The sequence below is a fragment of the Strigops habroptila genome, chromosome 11 (genome assembly GCF_004027225.2).
Source record: "Strigops habroptila isolate Jane chromosome 11, bStrHab1.2.pri, whole genome shotgun sequence".
Classification (NCBI taxonomy): domain Eukaryota; kingdom Metazoa; phylum Chordata; class Aves; order Psittaciformes; family Psittacidae; genus Strigops; species Strigops habroptila.
In genome coordinates this window covers 2,574,543-2,592,106 of record NC_046360.1, presented here as the reverse complement: position 1 = coordinate 2,592,106, position 17,564 = coordinate 2,574,543, and the positions used below count along the sequence as shown (strand labels likewise).

Below are 17,564 nucleotides of genomic sequence, written 5' to 3'. Positions count from 1 at the left end.
CTTGTGTGTCATGTAAAGCAGCTGTAAAACCAGATAGTGAAAGAAGCTAGCAGTGAGAGGAAAAGAATTTAATATATATATACACAAGGAAGCATGAAGTATTGAATATGCATCCTTCAGTAGGTTTCTGTCATTGGCCCTTTCTGGGTCAGCAAGGCTGAGATCCAAGAAGTATGGATGTGAGAGGTGAAGATGATCCTCTTCCTGTCAAACCCAACTCCGATAGAGTGAAGACATTTTGTACCTCCCTGATTTACTACCTGCCTCTGTAAATTCACCTCGAAACAAGGACATTAGAAGCCTCAGAAATAACTGGTGTGTTTAAAGAGTCCTTTGTACTGAATTAATGGGATTGAGGTTATCAGAAATAGTACCAAGTAGGTGCCCATTGATCCATTCCACTGTTCCATGACAAGTTATTTCATACAAAATAATCTCCAGCTTTTTTGATTTTTGTTTTTTTTTTGTCTCATTAACTATTATAACTTAATTGTGTTCTTCAGCTGCCTTTCAAGGACAGTCCAGAGCTGTGATTGTAACTCCAGCACCTTTAAAAAGAGAGGGGATTTGGACGCCAGCCACGTCTCAGTCTAATGTTGCAATTGCACCAGCTGGAATTGTCAGAGTAAGGAGAAGAAAAAACATATGTATTTATTCTCTAGGCCTGTTACTTGCAAGTAGTTAGAGCCATAATGTGCTCAGGAGGGTAACTAGTTCACTAAATCTCACCTTTTATGTGCATATGTGAGATTTATGTGCGTATGTGTTTGTGCATTCAGTATTATGTTTGCTTATTTTTAATTTAGCTACTTTATGGGCCTGGAAGCACTATGTAGTCTTCAGTCTCACACAACAGTAAGATTACAAAGAGGCATGTATACACCGTAGTATGAATGGAGATGGTTTGTGCCTTTTCTTACCTGTGCAGAAGCCAGAGGAACCCAGGATGCTCACCTTTCCATTTACCCACTGGAAAGCATGCCTGGAGTATATGAGTGGGTTTCCTAATATGTTGAATGAAGGAAGGTGGAAATAAATTTTAGTATTTTATGTTGCTGCTGTGTTGTAATACTACTTAAAGTTATGAAAGGATACTGGTCTCCTGCCAGAAGTCTGACTGCAGTGCCTGCCAATTCCTTATGTATTAGCCCTTGTTTCATGTCATCAGATTGTTAATCATGTATTAATTTGCTATTTTTAGTGAAGGGCAAGGTAACAAATCTCTCTCTTTCTCTCTCCCCCTCCTTTTCCTTTCTCTCATCCCTTCCCTCCCTCTGCCCACACCCTCCCCCTTCCTGCTCTCTTGTTCTTTCTCTTTCTCTGTGCTATTTCTGTGCTGTTCCCAGGCTCCCGGGGTGACGGAGTTCCGTAGTAACATTCTGGTTGGTCCAGCACAGCGAGCACCAAGTAGTCAACAAACCCAGTCCACAGTCTCACATCTCTTCTCTCCTAGTGTAGCCCAGGATGTGTTGGTGAAAGGAGAGCAAATCCCTTCCCACAGTAGCAGTTCACAAGTTCCCTCACCTACACCTAGTAAGTTAGAAAGCCGTAAGCGTTCTCTCTCCCCTACACATGTAAGTGTGTTTCCACAGAGCAGGCAGGGTGTAAATGGGCCTTGTATCATAACTATAACTTTGGAGGATCTGAGACATAATCCTTGTTAACAGTAGGTAAGTGCAAAGACTCCTGCATGCCTGTTGATAGAGCGATATCTGGGCTGATTTGAGACGTATGCTGGTTTTGCTGGTAAAGGGCTTGTGAGTGTTACCATCATGACCCAGGCCATTAAAGCCTCAGATGGAGGAGTCTAGCAGGATGATGGAATTGCAGCCTTTGTGTTCCACATACCTTTGCTGAAACATGTGTGTGTGAAGGGAGTATTACATCCAACTATTGGGATGTATTATCCTTGTGCCATGAAGTACTAAGCTTTCCCAGCAGTCTTGACATTTTCTAGCATGTGCTTGCTGCATCAGTGAGTATAATTTTGTTGCCAGCTGTATTTCGGTTCAGTTCTGACTAGAAACTTCTCAACAGTTCCATTTGCTACAGAAAGTTGTTTGTTGATGTGACTTGTCTTTCTTCCCTTCTGAAGGCCGAGACTGTCAGAATTCAGGCCAAGCCTCCCCTTGCACCTCTGAGCAGAGCCCCAGTCCACAGTCTCCCCAGAACAACTGCTCAGGAAAACCTGCCACTGACTCTAATACAGCTGCGTTTAAGGTGCGTGTCTGCTCCTTTGAGGTGCTTTTCTTCTTTGCCTTTGTAACTACTTTTCTGCCCTGAAGTCTGAGTATGGTCTAGAGAGTAGGTTGTGCTTCAGGAACAGTGAAGTGTTTGTGCCTTAGGCATAGCTTGTGCTGCATCCGTTCTGTTCAATTTAAAATTCTGTTCAATTTAAAAATTAAAATGAACATTTAAAATGTTCAATTTAACTTGTGCTGTTCTGTTCAATTTAAAATGTCAGACTTCAGTGATCTACTCTGCTCCTCAGGGAGGTGTCACCAGAGGGGCCGGGCTTAACCGTACCTCTGCAGGTCCTTATGGTCATGACAGCAGTTCCTGCTGTGGCTCACAGGAGTGTTATGACAGGCCTCAGTTTACTTGGTCAAAAGTTTCAGGTTTAGTTTTCTAAACCATGGCTTTTTGCCATTGTTCTGTTGGGGCTCTTCAGTCTGCAGAGCTTTGGCCATCGCTGGAGGGGGAGTTCTTGACCTGCTGAGTTACTTACGTCTCCTGTGATGCTGTGCTGCTCCACAGAGAAGCAGCTCCACAGACTCCACAAGTTACAGCTGTAAAACACTTTGAGAATTACTGGGGTGAGAACTCAGCGGTCTAGAGATGGCAGCTGAAAGCTGGCTGTACCTCACACACGAGCTGAGCTTGTCACAACACTTTCTGTGATGGTAGGAGAAGCTTTCCCACAAAAAACCACCAATGCAGGACAATCAGCTGTAACCCTCTCATTCCTTCTCTTGTGAAAGGGAGTGTTACTTAACCATTTTGCAAGTGCCAACCCCTTTTTGGCTTCTCTGTGTACCCTATGAGTTGTTGTCAGCTTGATTTACTCCCAGGGCAGAAAGGTAAGTTCAAACACTCTCTGTGATTGCACTCAACTCTAGTTCTGTTGCAGAGGAGAATCAGAACTGCCCCTTGCTGAGCATACTGCAAGTTACTGATAAAAGTTTGCAGTTATTTGCTTGGCATAAATTATCAGTATCTCAGCCTGTATAATCAGCCTAACATCAGTATTACCAGTAGTTGCAGCCTGTTCTTACTGCTAGAGAGCAAGTTAGCAAAGGAGCAAATTATTACGACTTGCAGACGATGGGAAAGTGGCCGCTAGATGGAGGAGTGTTGTTGAAAGTAAGGACACTGCAACGAGATGGGCTTTGTAGCCGTGTAAACTGACCTGCTTAGACAGGAATTGCTTCGGATGTGTGCTGTTAGTGACTTTGGTGAGACAAGAGAGAAACAGGGGTGCTTGCCAGTCTCCAGATATATGTTCTTTTGCTCCTCTGCATTGTCGGTGAGACTAAACAGTTCTGTATTGCTGGGTAACATTGTTTTTTCAGTTTGGCAAAGCACTGGAAATCTCAATTCTGCTCTTGAACCTGCATTTTCTGTGGTTTTGGTTAGCCACTTTACTACATTTTTACATTGTTTTCCCCCAGTATAAAATGGGGTGATGGTGAGCTACTGCCAGGAAGTCTGGCTCTGCCAAAAATGCGTTCTCAAAGTGCACACTCCTTTGATGGAAACAACTTGTAAGTTTTTAATGCTACAAAATGAAAATACTAATTCCTTACAAAGCCTTTATCTTCAGGGTAGGCCAGAGTTGTGGATTCTCTTTTTCATTTTTGTCAGACTGCCTGTTACATCGTGTGTATGTATTAGGAATAAGTGATACAGACTGTTTTAAGCTTAAAGATTTCAACAAGATCCTAACTAATTGCATGCCTCAAATTGGAGTTTGACTTCAGAAAGTTAAATCATTTAGCAGTCTCAGATAGGAATTCTTGCTTTAGAAAGAAAACCTACGAGGTTTGGAATGGAATTTAATACACTTTAATAATAACTTTAATATTTAAGTTAATATTTAAGTTATTTAATAAATAACTTTTGCAAAGATGGCTTTGGGAAGACTATGAATGCCGCAATTCAACAGAAATTACACTGTGAATTTGAATAGCTGAAATAGTCATAGCAGTAGAATGTTCAAGGAGAACAGCATAGACTGAGCTGATTTTATTTATGCAGAATCTAAGAATGAAGCACATTTCAGAACAAAAACGAAGGTTTAATATCAAGATTGGTTTCAGTACTCTCAACAGCTTGGTTTCAACCAACTCCAAGTCGGTAAGTAACTTTTGACAGCACTAAAGTTTAATATGAAATATAAGAAAGAGCCATTCTGAAAAGACTTATTAGTAAATTTAACCTCTTCACTGTCAACTGGGAATGCCAGTCAGTCAGTGAAGATACTTGAACTGAGGGACTTGGAAAGAGAGGGGTGATAAATCCATGGTTTACAGTCAAAAGAGTGTGTGAAAACACTTCATCTTTTAAACATCGTTCTTCTGATGCAGCTTCAGATGTTGAACAAGTCTTGTCTGATGAGATGCTGCAGCTTTAAAGCCAACAGGGAAAGAAGAAAAACTGATCTTTGCAATCCTTGCTCTTGGGACCCCAATAATGAAGAGTTTTGTCATGTTTGCAGCATAAGATGACTTTCCATTTACTGTTAGGTCACCTTTCTTCTGACATGCTGGCTTTTTATGCCTGTTCTGGATGGGTTCTGGTCCCCACAGCTGCACTTGAAAAAGCTATGGTCCAGCCAGTACTGTAAGCTTATTCTGCTGAACCATGAGCCAGCCAGAAGCCAGGTAGATGCTGCTGATACGATGCTGGGCCTGGCTTAGTATGCCTTGACATTTGGCCTGAGGTAATATAATACCCACCTATGAGCACAACTTGTTAGCTTAGGCTTCATGCCATGCGAACCACAGCTGAGAGCACAGCAGAGCAATCTTGTGTGCCTGCAAATACTGTGGAAGCACGTCAGTGAGACAAAGGAAGAACAAAAAGGTCCAGTGACATTTCTGAGCTTCCTACACCAGTGAGATCTCTGCCTGCCAGGAGCAGTCAGGAGCCTGGCCAGCTCAGATGGCTTTGAAAGTCCCTCTAGGACACTTTACATCTAGTACCCCCCAGCTGCCTTAAAGTATTTGTCTCTATGCCCACAGTCTTGCGAATACTTTCAGGGCTGGTTTTTGACCCCATCACCTGTGCATAGATTTAGAGAGCAAAAAATACCCAACTGACTTCTCATTGTCAAATGACTTTGTCCAAATTAAAAACATTTTCTGGCTATACTGGTTAACGCAGGTCACTAAATTGAAATCAGAGTAATTGAAACACAGACTTGTCTGCACAACAAATGTCCTTTAAATGCCAGTACCTCCTGCAACACGGAAAATATCAAAGCAGCGTGTTGATTTGTTCACATAATTATTATAGTTTTGTATATTTAGGCTGTAAGTTGTCAGAACTTGACTTCCTGATTGGAAAGTTAATCGGTTTTGAAAACTCGGCTTTAGTAAAATGTCTGATTATTTTATTTCTTGAGATTTTTGATTTGTTACTCAAAACTGAGTGGTACTTTAAAAAGAATCTGTGACATTATTGCTGTCTCCTTTGGTGGTACCTAAGCTGTGTTGCCTTCTGTTAGTAACTTCTGGTTTCCCAAACTAAATAATCTATATTGTCAACTTCAAACAAAGCTTCTAACAGGTCAAGAAATCTATCAGCAGATGTAGCACGTCCTTCGGTACTTCAGTAAGAATTGTAAATGTTTTTAAGAGGATAGGTAATGAAACAAATTATTAACTTATTTCTTCCAACAAAGTAGCAAAACTGTAATTTGTGGAAGAAAACAACCACTGCAACCACATTTCTCTGTACTAGTGTGCAGGCAGGAGTCAGAGAAATGAAGAGTTTAGTATTATCTGAAGTATTTTGCTCTGCCTCTGTCCTTTTGCACACAGTGAAGGAAGCTTAAGAAAAGGTGCTGAAGTGCTTTTCTGGGTGTTACAGCAGGTTAGGGGCAAACTCTTCATCTGTCTAGCTTTGTTCCAGAAAGTGAGCTCTATGTTTGTGTTTGGTCTAGATCAGCCATGCAATCATGCTCCAGAAAACAGTAGAATATATCGCTAAACTACAGCAGGAAAGAACACAGATGCAAGAGGAAACCAGGCGCCTTCGGGAAGAAATCGAGGAGCTAAACGCTGCCATCATGTGAGATTTGGGGAGCTTTCTGTAATGAAGCAGAGCAGCTTGAATGTTGCTTTGGCTAACAACAGGGAATGTTTGCCTCAGATGTCATGCCAAACGGCAGATGGGTATTGAACAGAAGTAGAGTTGCTACCAACTGCCAAACAAGAAGCGTAGTTGCTGTGGGATGGGCATTGGTAGCAAACCATGTGGATTTTCAGCAAGCTGTGAGCAGGGATGCCCAACCGTGGCAGCATCAGAAAAGATGCATCAGGTCAGTTAGAACACTTGTGAGAAGAAGCCAGTGACATGTTTTTGTAAAGCTATGCTCACTGGGTGATCAGACACTTACTCTTCATGATGGCTTTGCTGCAGGTCTCTTTCCAAATGCAGTCAGTCTTTATAGGAGAATAAGGTTGAGTACATAAGACACAGGACTTGGAATCAAGAAGCTTGCCACTGGCTGAACATAACTGTGATAAGTCACTTCACCTTCCTGGTGCCTCAGTTTCCTCTGTGGGTTTATGGTAGTTCTGTGCTATTGCAAAGCATGTTGAGAACCCCGGTGGTTTTTCTTCCATCTACAGCTGTGTTAGGCTTAGGCATTATGTTAGACTTCCCAGCAAATCACAAGCCTGTGATTTTTCTTTAAAAGTATGATGATGTCTGTTTTGTTTCATTTAAAATTGATCTGTTTCTGAAGAGTCTCTGTAACATTTTTCTTCTGTAACGTTGCTCAGGAGTAACCCTGTAAATTTTTCCTTGACTCCTAATGTGACTTTTTCTAATTGGATGCCAAAAACTACTTTGTCCTATGTTATACTTTGTTTTCAGCTTTGTTGCTTGTAATGAGAAGTGTGTAGCAGCTTGAGAAATCGCTTTGCTGTGTGAATATAGACAAAATTGATGGGAAAACAGTATGTATTCCTGGCTATAACAATCACATTCTGGAGGGGGTCATGCACTGGGAAGCCACCTTGGTTCAGGGATACTGGGGATACACACTTTTCTCTTGCTATAATTTAGTCTGGAAGAGAAGTGTCCTTTCTGATGGGGATTCTGACCTCAGAACATTTTCCTTGCAGTTCTTGTCAGCAGCAGCTCCCTGCTACCGGGGTTCGTGTAACACGGCAAAGGTTTGACCACATGAGGAGGATGTTTGATGAGTATGTGAGAAGCAGGACCCTGCAGAACTGGAAGTTTTGGATTGTATCCTTTTATATCAACCTGCTGAACTTGAGGTTTGGTGCTGATAGAGCCAAGAACTCTGGATTTTCATGCTTCAAGCCAGGTTGTTTAAATGACATCTGTTCTTAGTTTTCATTCACACCTGTATGTGGATATGAATCCCTGCCTTATTGGCTGTCGTGAGGCAGAAATTGTTCACCTTAAAGTATGGGAGGTAACTTGAAAGTAAAATGCAGTACAAAGGCAGGGTTTTCTTGGTGGGTTATTATAGTGCAAGCAGTGTTGGACTGCTGCTGTAACTGTAGTTCTTGTTGTCTCTTGGAAAAACTGAATAGAGAATAACAAAGATTTTGGAGAAAAAACTATTACAAACAATTGCTGAAGCTGTTGCAATGACAGTTGTAAAAACTTGCACGTTCTCTTCTCCCTCCCCTTCTTCTTTTGAATTTTCTTTTAGTTTTTTGTTTGTCTTTTATTACAACAGGGAATCAACTTAATTTCTCTTTGCTTCTCCAGTGCTGCCAGCAGCTGTGCTTGTAAGCAGATGATAATACAGGAGGTAGAAAGATACAAACTGAATGAAAGATTAGTCAGTGCTCTACAGACTGAACTAGTTTGGCTCAAACATGATTAGCTTGGACCAGTTCAGGGCTATTAGTAATTAGCAATGAGCATTAGTGTTAACCTTCCCTTTTCCCATTAAACTTCATTTGTTCATGTAGCTATTTGCACTTCAGGTCTTCTATGTCTGTGTTCTGTACTGGTTATTTCCCTCTAACTCCCTGGATAACATGAGTATATATGTGCATGCACAAAGGGCAGTATTTTTAACACTTTGATATATGAAAATGCTTTTTTTGGTGTTTCCTGGTTTATGTTGGCCCTAAAAAGAGACTCTTCCTTTTAGCGTTGTTTTAGGAAAGAATTGTTAGCAAGTTCTGAGGCAAACTCTTGATAGCTTAAGGCTAGTGCCACTGTGGAACCTTTGGATTCTGCAGCACTATTAACCTTGTAACAATTCCAAGTAAATTATGAAAATAGAGATTTTTAAATAACCAGTTTCATTGATGTTCTAAAGACAATCCTGCACATGTTTGCTGATGGGAGAGTGTGTTTATTTTATGCTGCTCCACAATGTTAAATATCTCCAGAATTTGGAAGTGAGACACTTACAGAAAGTGGCAGAGGTTTTCAGAGATGAAGATGCAGTTCTGGGTAGCTGGGTTTTGTCCTGTTTGGGGAAAGACAAAGGCTTTTGTAGTTGGTGAAAGAAGAGGTTGAGAGGCAAAGTAACGTTCCCAAGCTTCCCCTTACAAGTCAGGATGTAACTGTGACTCAGCAGTTGTTCTGATAGCTGGATTGAATCCTTAATGCATGGCAGTAAAAGCTGACAAGGTCCAGGGGTGAGTGTTAATAATAAAAATCCTCCTCCTCATGGAATGACTGTAAGAGAAGGGCAGTTTCATTACAAATATGAAAATGCCATAGTTTCTGTTGCGTATAGGAGGGAAATGAGTAATCTGGTTTCTCTTGGGCAACCAGAGATAACCCAAGAATAGAATACTCTTGAATATTAGAATATCAATAGAATAATACCCATGTTGGTCTTCCAGTCACTGTCAAAGTGTGTAAGAGCATGTAAATCCCCTTAAGTGTTATTAGACCTATCTTGATTGTCAGCTACAGTGAGATAGGGGTGCATGACAATGCTGAGATTGGTTTGGGCCACATTCTCACATGCTGCTGACATCCAGAGTAACGTGGTAAAACCACAGATTCTGAGCCTTCACATGAGTTTTATCATCCAACCAGCTTCTGAAATAAATGTACCTGTAAGCTGGAATCTACTTGCTGAATTATTGTGGTGATGTTAGAAGAAGCTGTTTTGAGTTTAGATATTCCAGCTCATCGGAAAGCCTGGGAGCTGGGGCAGCTGAGGCTTGTGGTGCTGTTCTATACATTTTAATACACTACAGACTTAAAGTTCTGTCTGCTCCTTTTCTGCCAGGAAGGTTATTGCCAACTCCAGCCCATCCTTCCAAGCTGTGACAACAGAGAGCCAAAATAAAAGCCTGGCAGTCCTCAGCTTGCTACTGTTCTGGTCCGTATTGAACTGAGGGTCATTTTTTTCCTTTGTCTTAATGTTAAAGATGTAAAACAGACTCTTTGAAATGTTGCAATCCCTGTAGTAGTTGCAGTCTGTTCAGAAGTCCATTGTTTTCTCTGCAGACTGGCTGTAGTAGCCTTTCGTATAGAATGTTTCGAATTCCTCCTTTGTTGTCTCCCTTAACATTTGATGGTTTGCAGTTCAGCATTATTATTAAGCCATTGTTTGAGTCCTTCAGTGAGATGGTTTCCTCAACAAGCCTTAAGGATCTGAATCAAACTGCAATGGCGTGGTTGGATCAGCACTGTTCTCTTCCTGTTCTAAGGCCAAGTAAGTGAAGTTCTATCCAGCAGTTATTCCAGATCATTGAAAGCAAGACCATATAGAACACTATTTCTTGAAATCCAGATGGTGACAAAGAAATCACATGATATGATGTTGAATATGACTTCCAGTTCCTTTTTATTATCTCAGTGGAAAATAAGAACCTCTTTTGACTGCAGAGACGCTCAGTTGCATGCTTAATGCTGAACAGAAAAATAACCAAACCACAAATGTAGATACCAGAATTTAAACAGTCTCAAGCTGCATTTAAATTTCAAATACTCCACTGTAGTTGGAGTAAGTTTGGCAGTGTGATTTATCTCATTCTGAAGGAAGACTTTGGAGATTCGTGTTCAGTTTTGGAATGACGATCTGTCTGCGCATGATTGCTTGATCCTTTCTCCCTTGCAATTCAGCAAGTATTTACAGTTGTAATTCCCATGTACTGCCCTCTTTTGTAGAAGAAATAGGTGGGTCGTTTAAAGTATTACATCTCCATTCCTTATTCCCTGGGCACAGTTCTTGCACATCTGTTTATTGCTGTCACTGTGTGTGGAGGTGTGCATGTTTTGCACAAGTATTTCCATAGTTCTGTCTAACAGCCTTGCAGTACCTGCACACTGTCCTGCATGGATCTGTTTGCAGTCAGACTAACAGCTTTTCTTGATGCTTCTCTGACTTTTTTTTACAGTGGTGCTGAACACCCTCCGGCATCTAAGTACGACCACCTCAATTCTGTCAGACCCATCGTGCCTGCCAGAGCAAGCTGCTGAGGCAGTTAACAAGATGAACAAAACAGCTGGTGAAACCTAACAACCAAAGACAATGAGTTGCTTATACAAGGGGTGGAGAACCTGCCAGTCCAGCAGCCTGGCGAGGCTCCTTTCAGTTGATGCACTTTAGAAAGAATTCTCTCCATCACCCGAGACGTTGTTCAGGGCATGTGGCTCTGCCTTCAGAATATGTGGAACTCTGAGGCAACGCTGTCATAACGTTTTGATTCCTCTTCAGTCCTGTGCTGTACTCCGTTAAGTAAGAAAACACCAAGCTCAGGTAAATTTAGCAGGTTTGAGTCCTGCAGCAGCAATATATCTCCATCAATGCAGCATGCATCTGTATGCAACAAACACACTTCTATGAAAAAGCTTCGAGTACCGAGTTCTCTGAAGTGTCAATCTTGTACACCAAGGGATGTTCTCCTGGAGGAGAAATACACTTCCAATTTCATCAAACAAAATGTGCTTTTTATTTTGTTTTTTGGTATTCAGTTCCATCTGTTTTACTTGAATAGTGAGAATTGTTAAACAGGATCATCTTAAAAACCAAAGGAGAAGAAAAATCCGTCAATGATGTCAACTCGTGGCAAAAATACTAGAATTAAAATCTCAGGCTGTGTTTTGTGTATTTTTATTTTCATGAGTGTATCATTGCATATGATCGGTTTCAAGACATGCTTTATTTTCTAGTAAATAAAGTAGCCAATTTTTATTCTTTTTCCTGATATAGCCATTGCAGGTGAGTCAGTAGCAGGCTGTGCAGGAAGTGCAAGAAGGCAGTTTTAAATTGCATAGGTTCTGCAACTAGAATGTATGAATTTCGCACCCATTTACTCTCTGAACTGTTTTCTTGCACTCTGCAGAGTTCAGCTGCTTTCCTCATAAAATGTGCACATATAAAACACATCCATAGACAAATGTAGTCACGCTTCAGAGACAAGAATTGAGTTTGTAATGTTAAGAAATTGGCTTTTTTGTTATCTCAGAAACTGTATCAAACCACATGGACTTGTAGGCAGTTCTTTGCTTCTTTCTTGCTTGTTCTTTTTGCCTTCTATCTGAAAAACCTGAAGGACTTAGCTATATTTGGTCTGTATGGGAAGGTTATGTTCAACATGAATTACAAAACATATAAAAATATGTTTAAAACCCAAAATAGTGCTTAACATTTTTCTGTGACAGTCTCAGCAAGCACTGTGCTCTGCTGCAGGTAAACTTGGTCTCGTTATAACAGTCTCTGTCCATCCTGAGGCAGCACTGGGATATTCATTCCAGCTGATTGTTCACACTCTGGAGTGATCCCATGACCCTTGTAATTCCACTCATTACTTGATGCTGATTCTTAAGAGCTATGCAAACTGTGGGTAAGGTTTCCTTTGTACCTCCTGTGAGTGGTTTTCTCCCAGTTTCAAGAGCAGGCTGCCTGGACATGATTAGCAGCTGGCACAGTGCTAAAATGAAGAGCAGCTAAAACACTGGGGCATTGCACAGTGCTGAAATGGGGTCAGTAGGTTCTCCTTTGGGGGATGTAGTTTTTCTCAGCTCTGGTTGGGCCAAAGTTTAAACAGAAGCAATAGGCCTGGGGAGTAGGATGAAGCACTTGGAGTGTTTTTCTTCCTTGTCCTGAGATTTTGCAGCTAATGGCTTTCATTGCAGAGTTCGCTTGTGTGTGAGCAGGACTGTAGCAAGAGGAAAGCATGAAAGGTTAACCCTTCTCCTCGAGCAAGAGGTACTGTGAGTTGAGGACTTGGGCACTGCTGGGGGGAAAAGGAGCTGAGAGGGAAGACGAAACCAGCATGATCTGAATATCAGTATGTCTTTCTGTAGCTCTGCAGACAAATGAAAGATGCTTGCTTTGTTTGTTTTTAACAGTAGATCTCACATATTTGAAGCTTGTGGCACATGTGAAAACCTGTGTCATTGTGACAGAAGCAACAAAAGTCCAGGCCTCAGTAAGGAATGGTTTGTGGAAATAGTGTGTAAAGGGTTGTCATAGTAATTAAATAGTGAGTAGATTTTCTGGGACATCCATATCGAAGTCTTTCATACACAGTGTTGTAATCAAGCAATACTCTTTGGGATGCATCTGGATAAAAAGCGTTGACTAAGTGTAGATTCTTTTTTAAATCAGCTCTTTAAATTCCTCCCATTTTTATCATTGATTGTGAACTTGGTTCTGAGGAAGTCATTTAACACTGTGATTAGCTGGGGAGTTTGTTCTTTACTGGCCTGTCTCATTGAGATGCAGAGATAGCTGCCTGTGGATTTGCATGCTAAAAGTACGTATCCGGTTTTTTAGAAGGAAATCAGTAGGCAAATTGTCCAGGAACAGACTCACTTGTGTTTTTGCTGTACTTTTCAGATGAACAGATCCTCTAACGCCTCCCCTGCAGTGTGATCTCCTGCTTGTCAGGCAGTGATTGTGCTTGATTTTTACCATTCCTGATACCAATGACATCAAGAGTTTTGTCTCAACAAGCAAAGTGCATTACAAGCACACTTCAAAGCCCAGGGACGTCTGATGACTACTAAGCTTAAATCCCAACATCTCCAATCTCACTGAATGGATTGGAAGTTGAAAGGGTAGGGCTAGTGTGACTGAACTGCTAAAAATTTTGTTCATTCAGTTTTTAGCTGGATATAGATGGAAAAACCATCATGCTCGTTGCACTATGAGCTGGTTACAATTGGAGGTAGAATGCTTATTTTAATAACGGGTGGAGAAACAAGCTCATGGCACTATTGATTATCATTGCAAATCTTAATAAAGAGAAAAACATTAAATCAAAGATTGCTTACTTAGACAAGAGTGTAGGAGGGAGGGAAGGAAAAGTGAAAAGATACTTTCCACGTAGTGCAGTTACCAGAAATGATGTGTCTGCTCTTTGAAGCAGCAATTGAATATTTTTTTATCACCCTATTATTGCAAATCAGAATTCTCTTCTTTTATCAGTCAGCCTTGTGAGGGGTGTGATTTCACTTCATTTGGAGACGCAGGAGGAGGAAAAAAATCTGGTTTATGTCTCACATCTGCACAGTAAAACTACTGAGGATTGGTATGAAAAGCGATTGACCACGTATGTATTAATTTCTGCACAGTTTCCACTTTGGTTTATATTTGAACTCCTTTGTCTGTCTTACCCATTGAGGAGTCTAAATACTATATTTCTTTAAAAAAGAAGTTTGGTAACGCTTTGTCCCCTGATTTAAGCAGTCTGATTTCCTCAGTGTCACCAAAGTACACTTAAGCAAGCAAAACACACAGTGCCTATAGTCTATACAGAATTACAGATGATGCACATCTGTCTTCAGTGAATTGGTGCTACACTAAAGAATTCACATGCAATTGAATACAAATCATATTCAGTCAAATCCAACACATTTCACTCAATAAAGGAGTCGCTAGATAAAGTAATGATGGCCTGTGATACACATAAAGTCAAGATGAGGTTGTCTAGTGGTTCCTTCTGACCTTGAATTCTGTCAGTCAGTAGGTGGCCCACACCACAAACGCAAGTTCTGGAGAACTTTTGCATTATCTGATGTAGTTAGGTTTGTATGATGGCTCCCTGTTAACAGGAGGAGTAAGTGCTGAAAGTCTAGGAGCAAACTAGAATTGAAGGAATTAATGAGTAGTAGGAACAAAGAACTAAGCACATGCTTCACCTTGACAGTCTGATCTCTGCACAAAACCAAAGGATTCTTGATTAATACCATTTGACATGTCCTTCCATACTTTTCTAGACCCTTTGGGAAGCCTTCCTTGAAGGGAGGCTTGCTAGAATGTTTCCATCTGTGCCTTAGATCTTGGCATCATGTATGTATTCGATTTATCTTAAGTCATACATTTGTCCCCCTATTACAATGTTATGTGGAAAATCCAGTGAACTGACAAAGTGGGGCTTTCCCTGGGATTTAAGAGGGTTTATCTGCATGGCATTACTGTGACCCTCTGCCACTGAGGTTGTGGAAAGTTGTGTGTATGTGTGGAAGAAACGGCATCTTTCCTGCTGACTTCACCGTCCTCCCGCATACACAAGCACATCTGCACACGTGTGCATATTGTCATAGCAGAAGTTTGACAGAAACCCAGTATATATGCAAATGCTTAAATTTCTAAATCTGGAATGGCTTCACAAGAAAAATTGCCTTGAAAAATGGCATCCCTTTACTTTGTATCTTCAGGGTTTTTTACATTCCCTTGAGAGTGTGTGTGTGCACATGTTGTAGAGGTTTTGTTTGCTTTTAAAGTGCGAAACTCCTGAAGAGCAGTTTGAGAGCAGGAGAGGGAAGCTCACTGCAGAAACCTTCTGTAAGATCATGCTTTTGCAGCACAAAATATTTGAAAGCTATTTCACTTTATGTATTTCTGAAGTGAATAATTCTTGCCTTGATGTTGCCAACTAGACGATAGAAAATAGAATGGGTTGTTAACTATTTTGACCTTTTTCTCTCTCTCTTTTTGGGTTCCTTTCCACATTTATTGCATGGAAAATCACCCCCAATGGTGATACATGGTTTAGGGATTCAGTCATACCAGTCTTAGAGGACTATGGGCAACTGCTGATGACTTTTAGGAGGTTTTTATATTAGGTGAGGCAACAGGAGTTTTCCTGTTACTCCTCAATTTATACACTTGAGTTTCAGAGAAGATCACATGTTTGGGGGTTTTTAGTTTTATAGGGCTCCAGTATTGTTCCCACAACATCAGTTAAGGCTTCAGGTTTTCTTTTGTTTCATTCTTGGTCGGATTTCTGTGTTAGAACAGAAGTGGTAGTACTGAATTGTAGCTTGGACCGTAAAACTTGATTCAGTTACAAAGAAACACAACTTAGATAATAGAATGACTGAACTGCTTTTATATCTGAACTGCTTCTATATCTGAACTTTTCCATCATGAGTAAGGTTTTGAATCAAGAGAGATCAATGTTAGGAGCAAGCCTTTAAATTAACAATACAATGAATAAATTGCTCTTTTTCTTCTTCTAACCGTGTATTTAAATGTGTTTTAAGTGAATGGAGTTCATTCTTGTTTAAAAAAACAAAAAAGGGAAAAAAAAAGAGCTTGGAGGTTATGAGGACTTCAGGTTGTACTCTTGCTTTGCCTAGGTTTCCTGTTCTGTTGCATGACACAACTTCTGTTGTGCTGTTGATATGTAGCACTTTTCAGTAGGTCTGTCAAATTGTGCAATGCATTTTTTTATATTTACAACCAAAACAATAAAGGTTATTTTTTGGAAGAACCTGGTTTTAATGCCTTTATTTTCTACCTGGATGTGGCGAAATGGTAGGTGGAATTGTTCCTGGACCAGGAAGCAGCACCTGCTCTTTGCAACTCTGAAAGGTGACAAGGACTCATTTCCCAAATAGCAATGCTGAAGTTGTCCCTTTGGTCTGTGCTTGGCTTTCCCATTGCAAGGCTTATATCATCTGCTGAGCTTCTGAAGCTTGGACTCCTTTTAAGAGACTTGGGTTCCCCTTGGGCCCTTCTTGACTGACAGAATCAACTCGCTCTGATGAGCTTACAAGTGATTCCTTTTTCTCATGCATTGGCCACCAGGCTGTACGTGCTCTGTGCTGGGTTGTTCCTGTCTCACCAGAGTAAATGTTAGTCAGATTAGCAAAAACTGAAAATTACCCTCTATAGTCAACTCTGCTTTCCCTCACTGAAGCAGCTTAGAGACTGGGAATGGACAGTTGGGTTAAAGTACCATCTCCAGAAGTCCAGGTGTCTGCAGAGTGTATGTTTCCTCACCCTGTGAAGAATAACCAGTGAGCTGCTCTTTCACATTTTGCATAGCTTTCCAAATGTCCTGATGTTCTGATATGTTCCTGAAGTCATCAGACCCTTGCTGTTAATTATTTAAAGCATAACATTGAGAGCAAGCCCTTTTGACAAAACTAAGCAGACTTACATCAGTTTCTTTCTGCACCTATTTCTAACAGGTTAGTAATTCAAAGCCTTGGTATAAAACTGTTAAGCCTTTAGGGGCTGCACCAATGCCTTGAGCCCTGATGGTCTTACTTTCTTGCAGGCTTGGATCTGGGGCTCTTGGCTGATATACTGCCTGGCCAGTGGACTTCACAGAGCAGCACTGAGATGGGTAATACGGTACTTCCGTGGAACTAATGTCAGTGTTAGGCATTGAGCTGCTTAAATCCATTTAAAAACTGAAACAAATAACATTTCATCTTTGCTGTTATTGACTGATTCTTGGTTTTCCCTGGTAGGACGCTTCAGTTGCCACCTCATTGGTGTATTGGATTTTCTTGCCCAGTGGAAGCAGCATTGGGTGACCGAGGCTGTAGCTGAAGTGAAAGGTAATAGATGAGTAAAAAGAGGGATTTTATTTTAAAATCACTGCACAAGAGTTGATGCTGATTAATCTCATCCTTGCCATTGGTGGTTTCAGTGTACAAGAATTTTTGATGAGTCAGGCCTGTGGTTCCAGGAGAAGGCAGAGCAGTGTTTTAACTCTTGTTAATTTTTTACATATCTCTAGCTTCATCTCACATAAAGCATTTTGGTAGGGGAAGGCAGTGACTAACAGTGCTACTTAAACAGCAGTAAACCAACATCTCAGCCTGACTTTGCTCTCAGCCAAGCATTACAAACGCTAGTGTTACTGCAGTGATGCCGTCAAGCCTCTCTGGGAGGAAGCTGTGGAGAGCAGTGTTTCTTTACTACTGATTTTGTGGTGATTTCAGTGAGGCTGGTATGTGCCAAAAGACAGTTATCAAAATGGCTCATTTTTGTGGCTGATTCTGCTAATCCTTAAACTGATTGAAGTTTAACTGATTGAAGCAGTGAAGTCCACTGCTAAAAGTGGATCTACACTTGCTCTATGGAAATCATGCCAAATAGAATCACTGTTGTAAGGGACTTGGCCCTTCAATGG

The 17,564-nt window shown here is 40.9% G+C and overlaps 1 protein-coding gene across 4 annotated transcripts in view; it reads left to right on the top strand.

The window, feature by feature from the left end:
• The window catches only part of MLXIP (MLX interacting protein), a 53,776-nt gene extending 37,868 nt beyond the window's left edge, over nt 1-15,908 (top strand). The window contains exons 10-18 of one of the 4 annotated variants that reach the window (XR_003993681.1): nt 504-625; nt 1,347-1,533; nt 2,096-2,220; nt 4,258-4,356; nt 6,167-6,294; nt 7,356-7,479; nt 9,766-9,895; nt 10,581-13,248; nt 13,619-15,908. Coding sequence is in view for 2 of the 4 variants with exons in the window: in XM_030501019.1 (XP_030356879.1) it covers nt 504-625; nt 1,347-1,533; nt 2,096-2,220; nt 4,258-4,356; nt 6,167-6,294; nt 7,356-7,479; nt 9,766-9,895; nt 10,581-10,702 (1,037 nt within the window). In the remaining 2 variants the exon portion in view is untranslated. Of the gene's footprint in view, nt 1-503; nt 626-1,346; nt 1,534-2,095; nt 2,221-4,257; nt 4,357-6,166; nt 6,295-7,355; nt 7,480-9,765; nt 9,896-10,580 lie in introns of all 4 variants that reach the window. The other 3 variants (XM_030501019.1, XR_003993682.1, XM_030501021.1) reach the window with 3 other exon arrangements.
• Nucleotides 15,909-17,564: the final 1,656 nt, after the last annotated feature.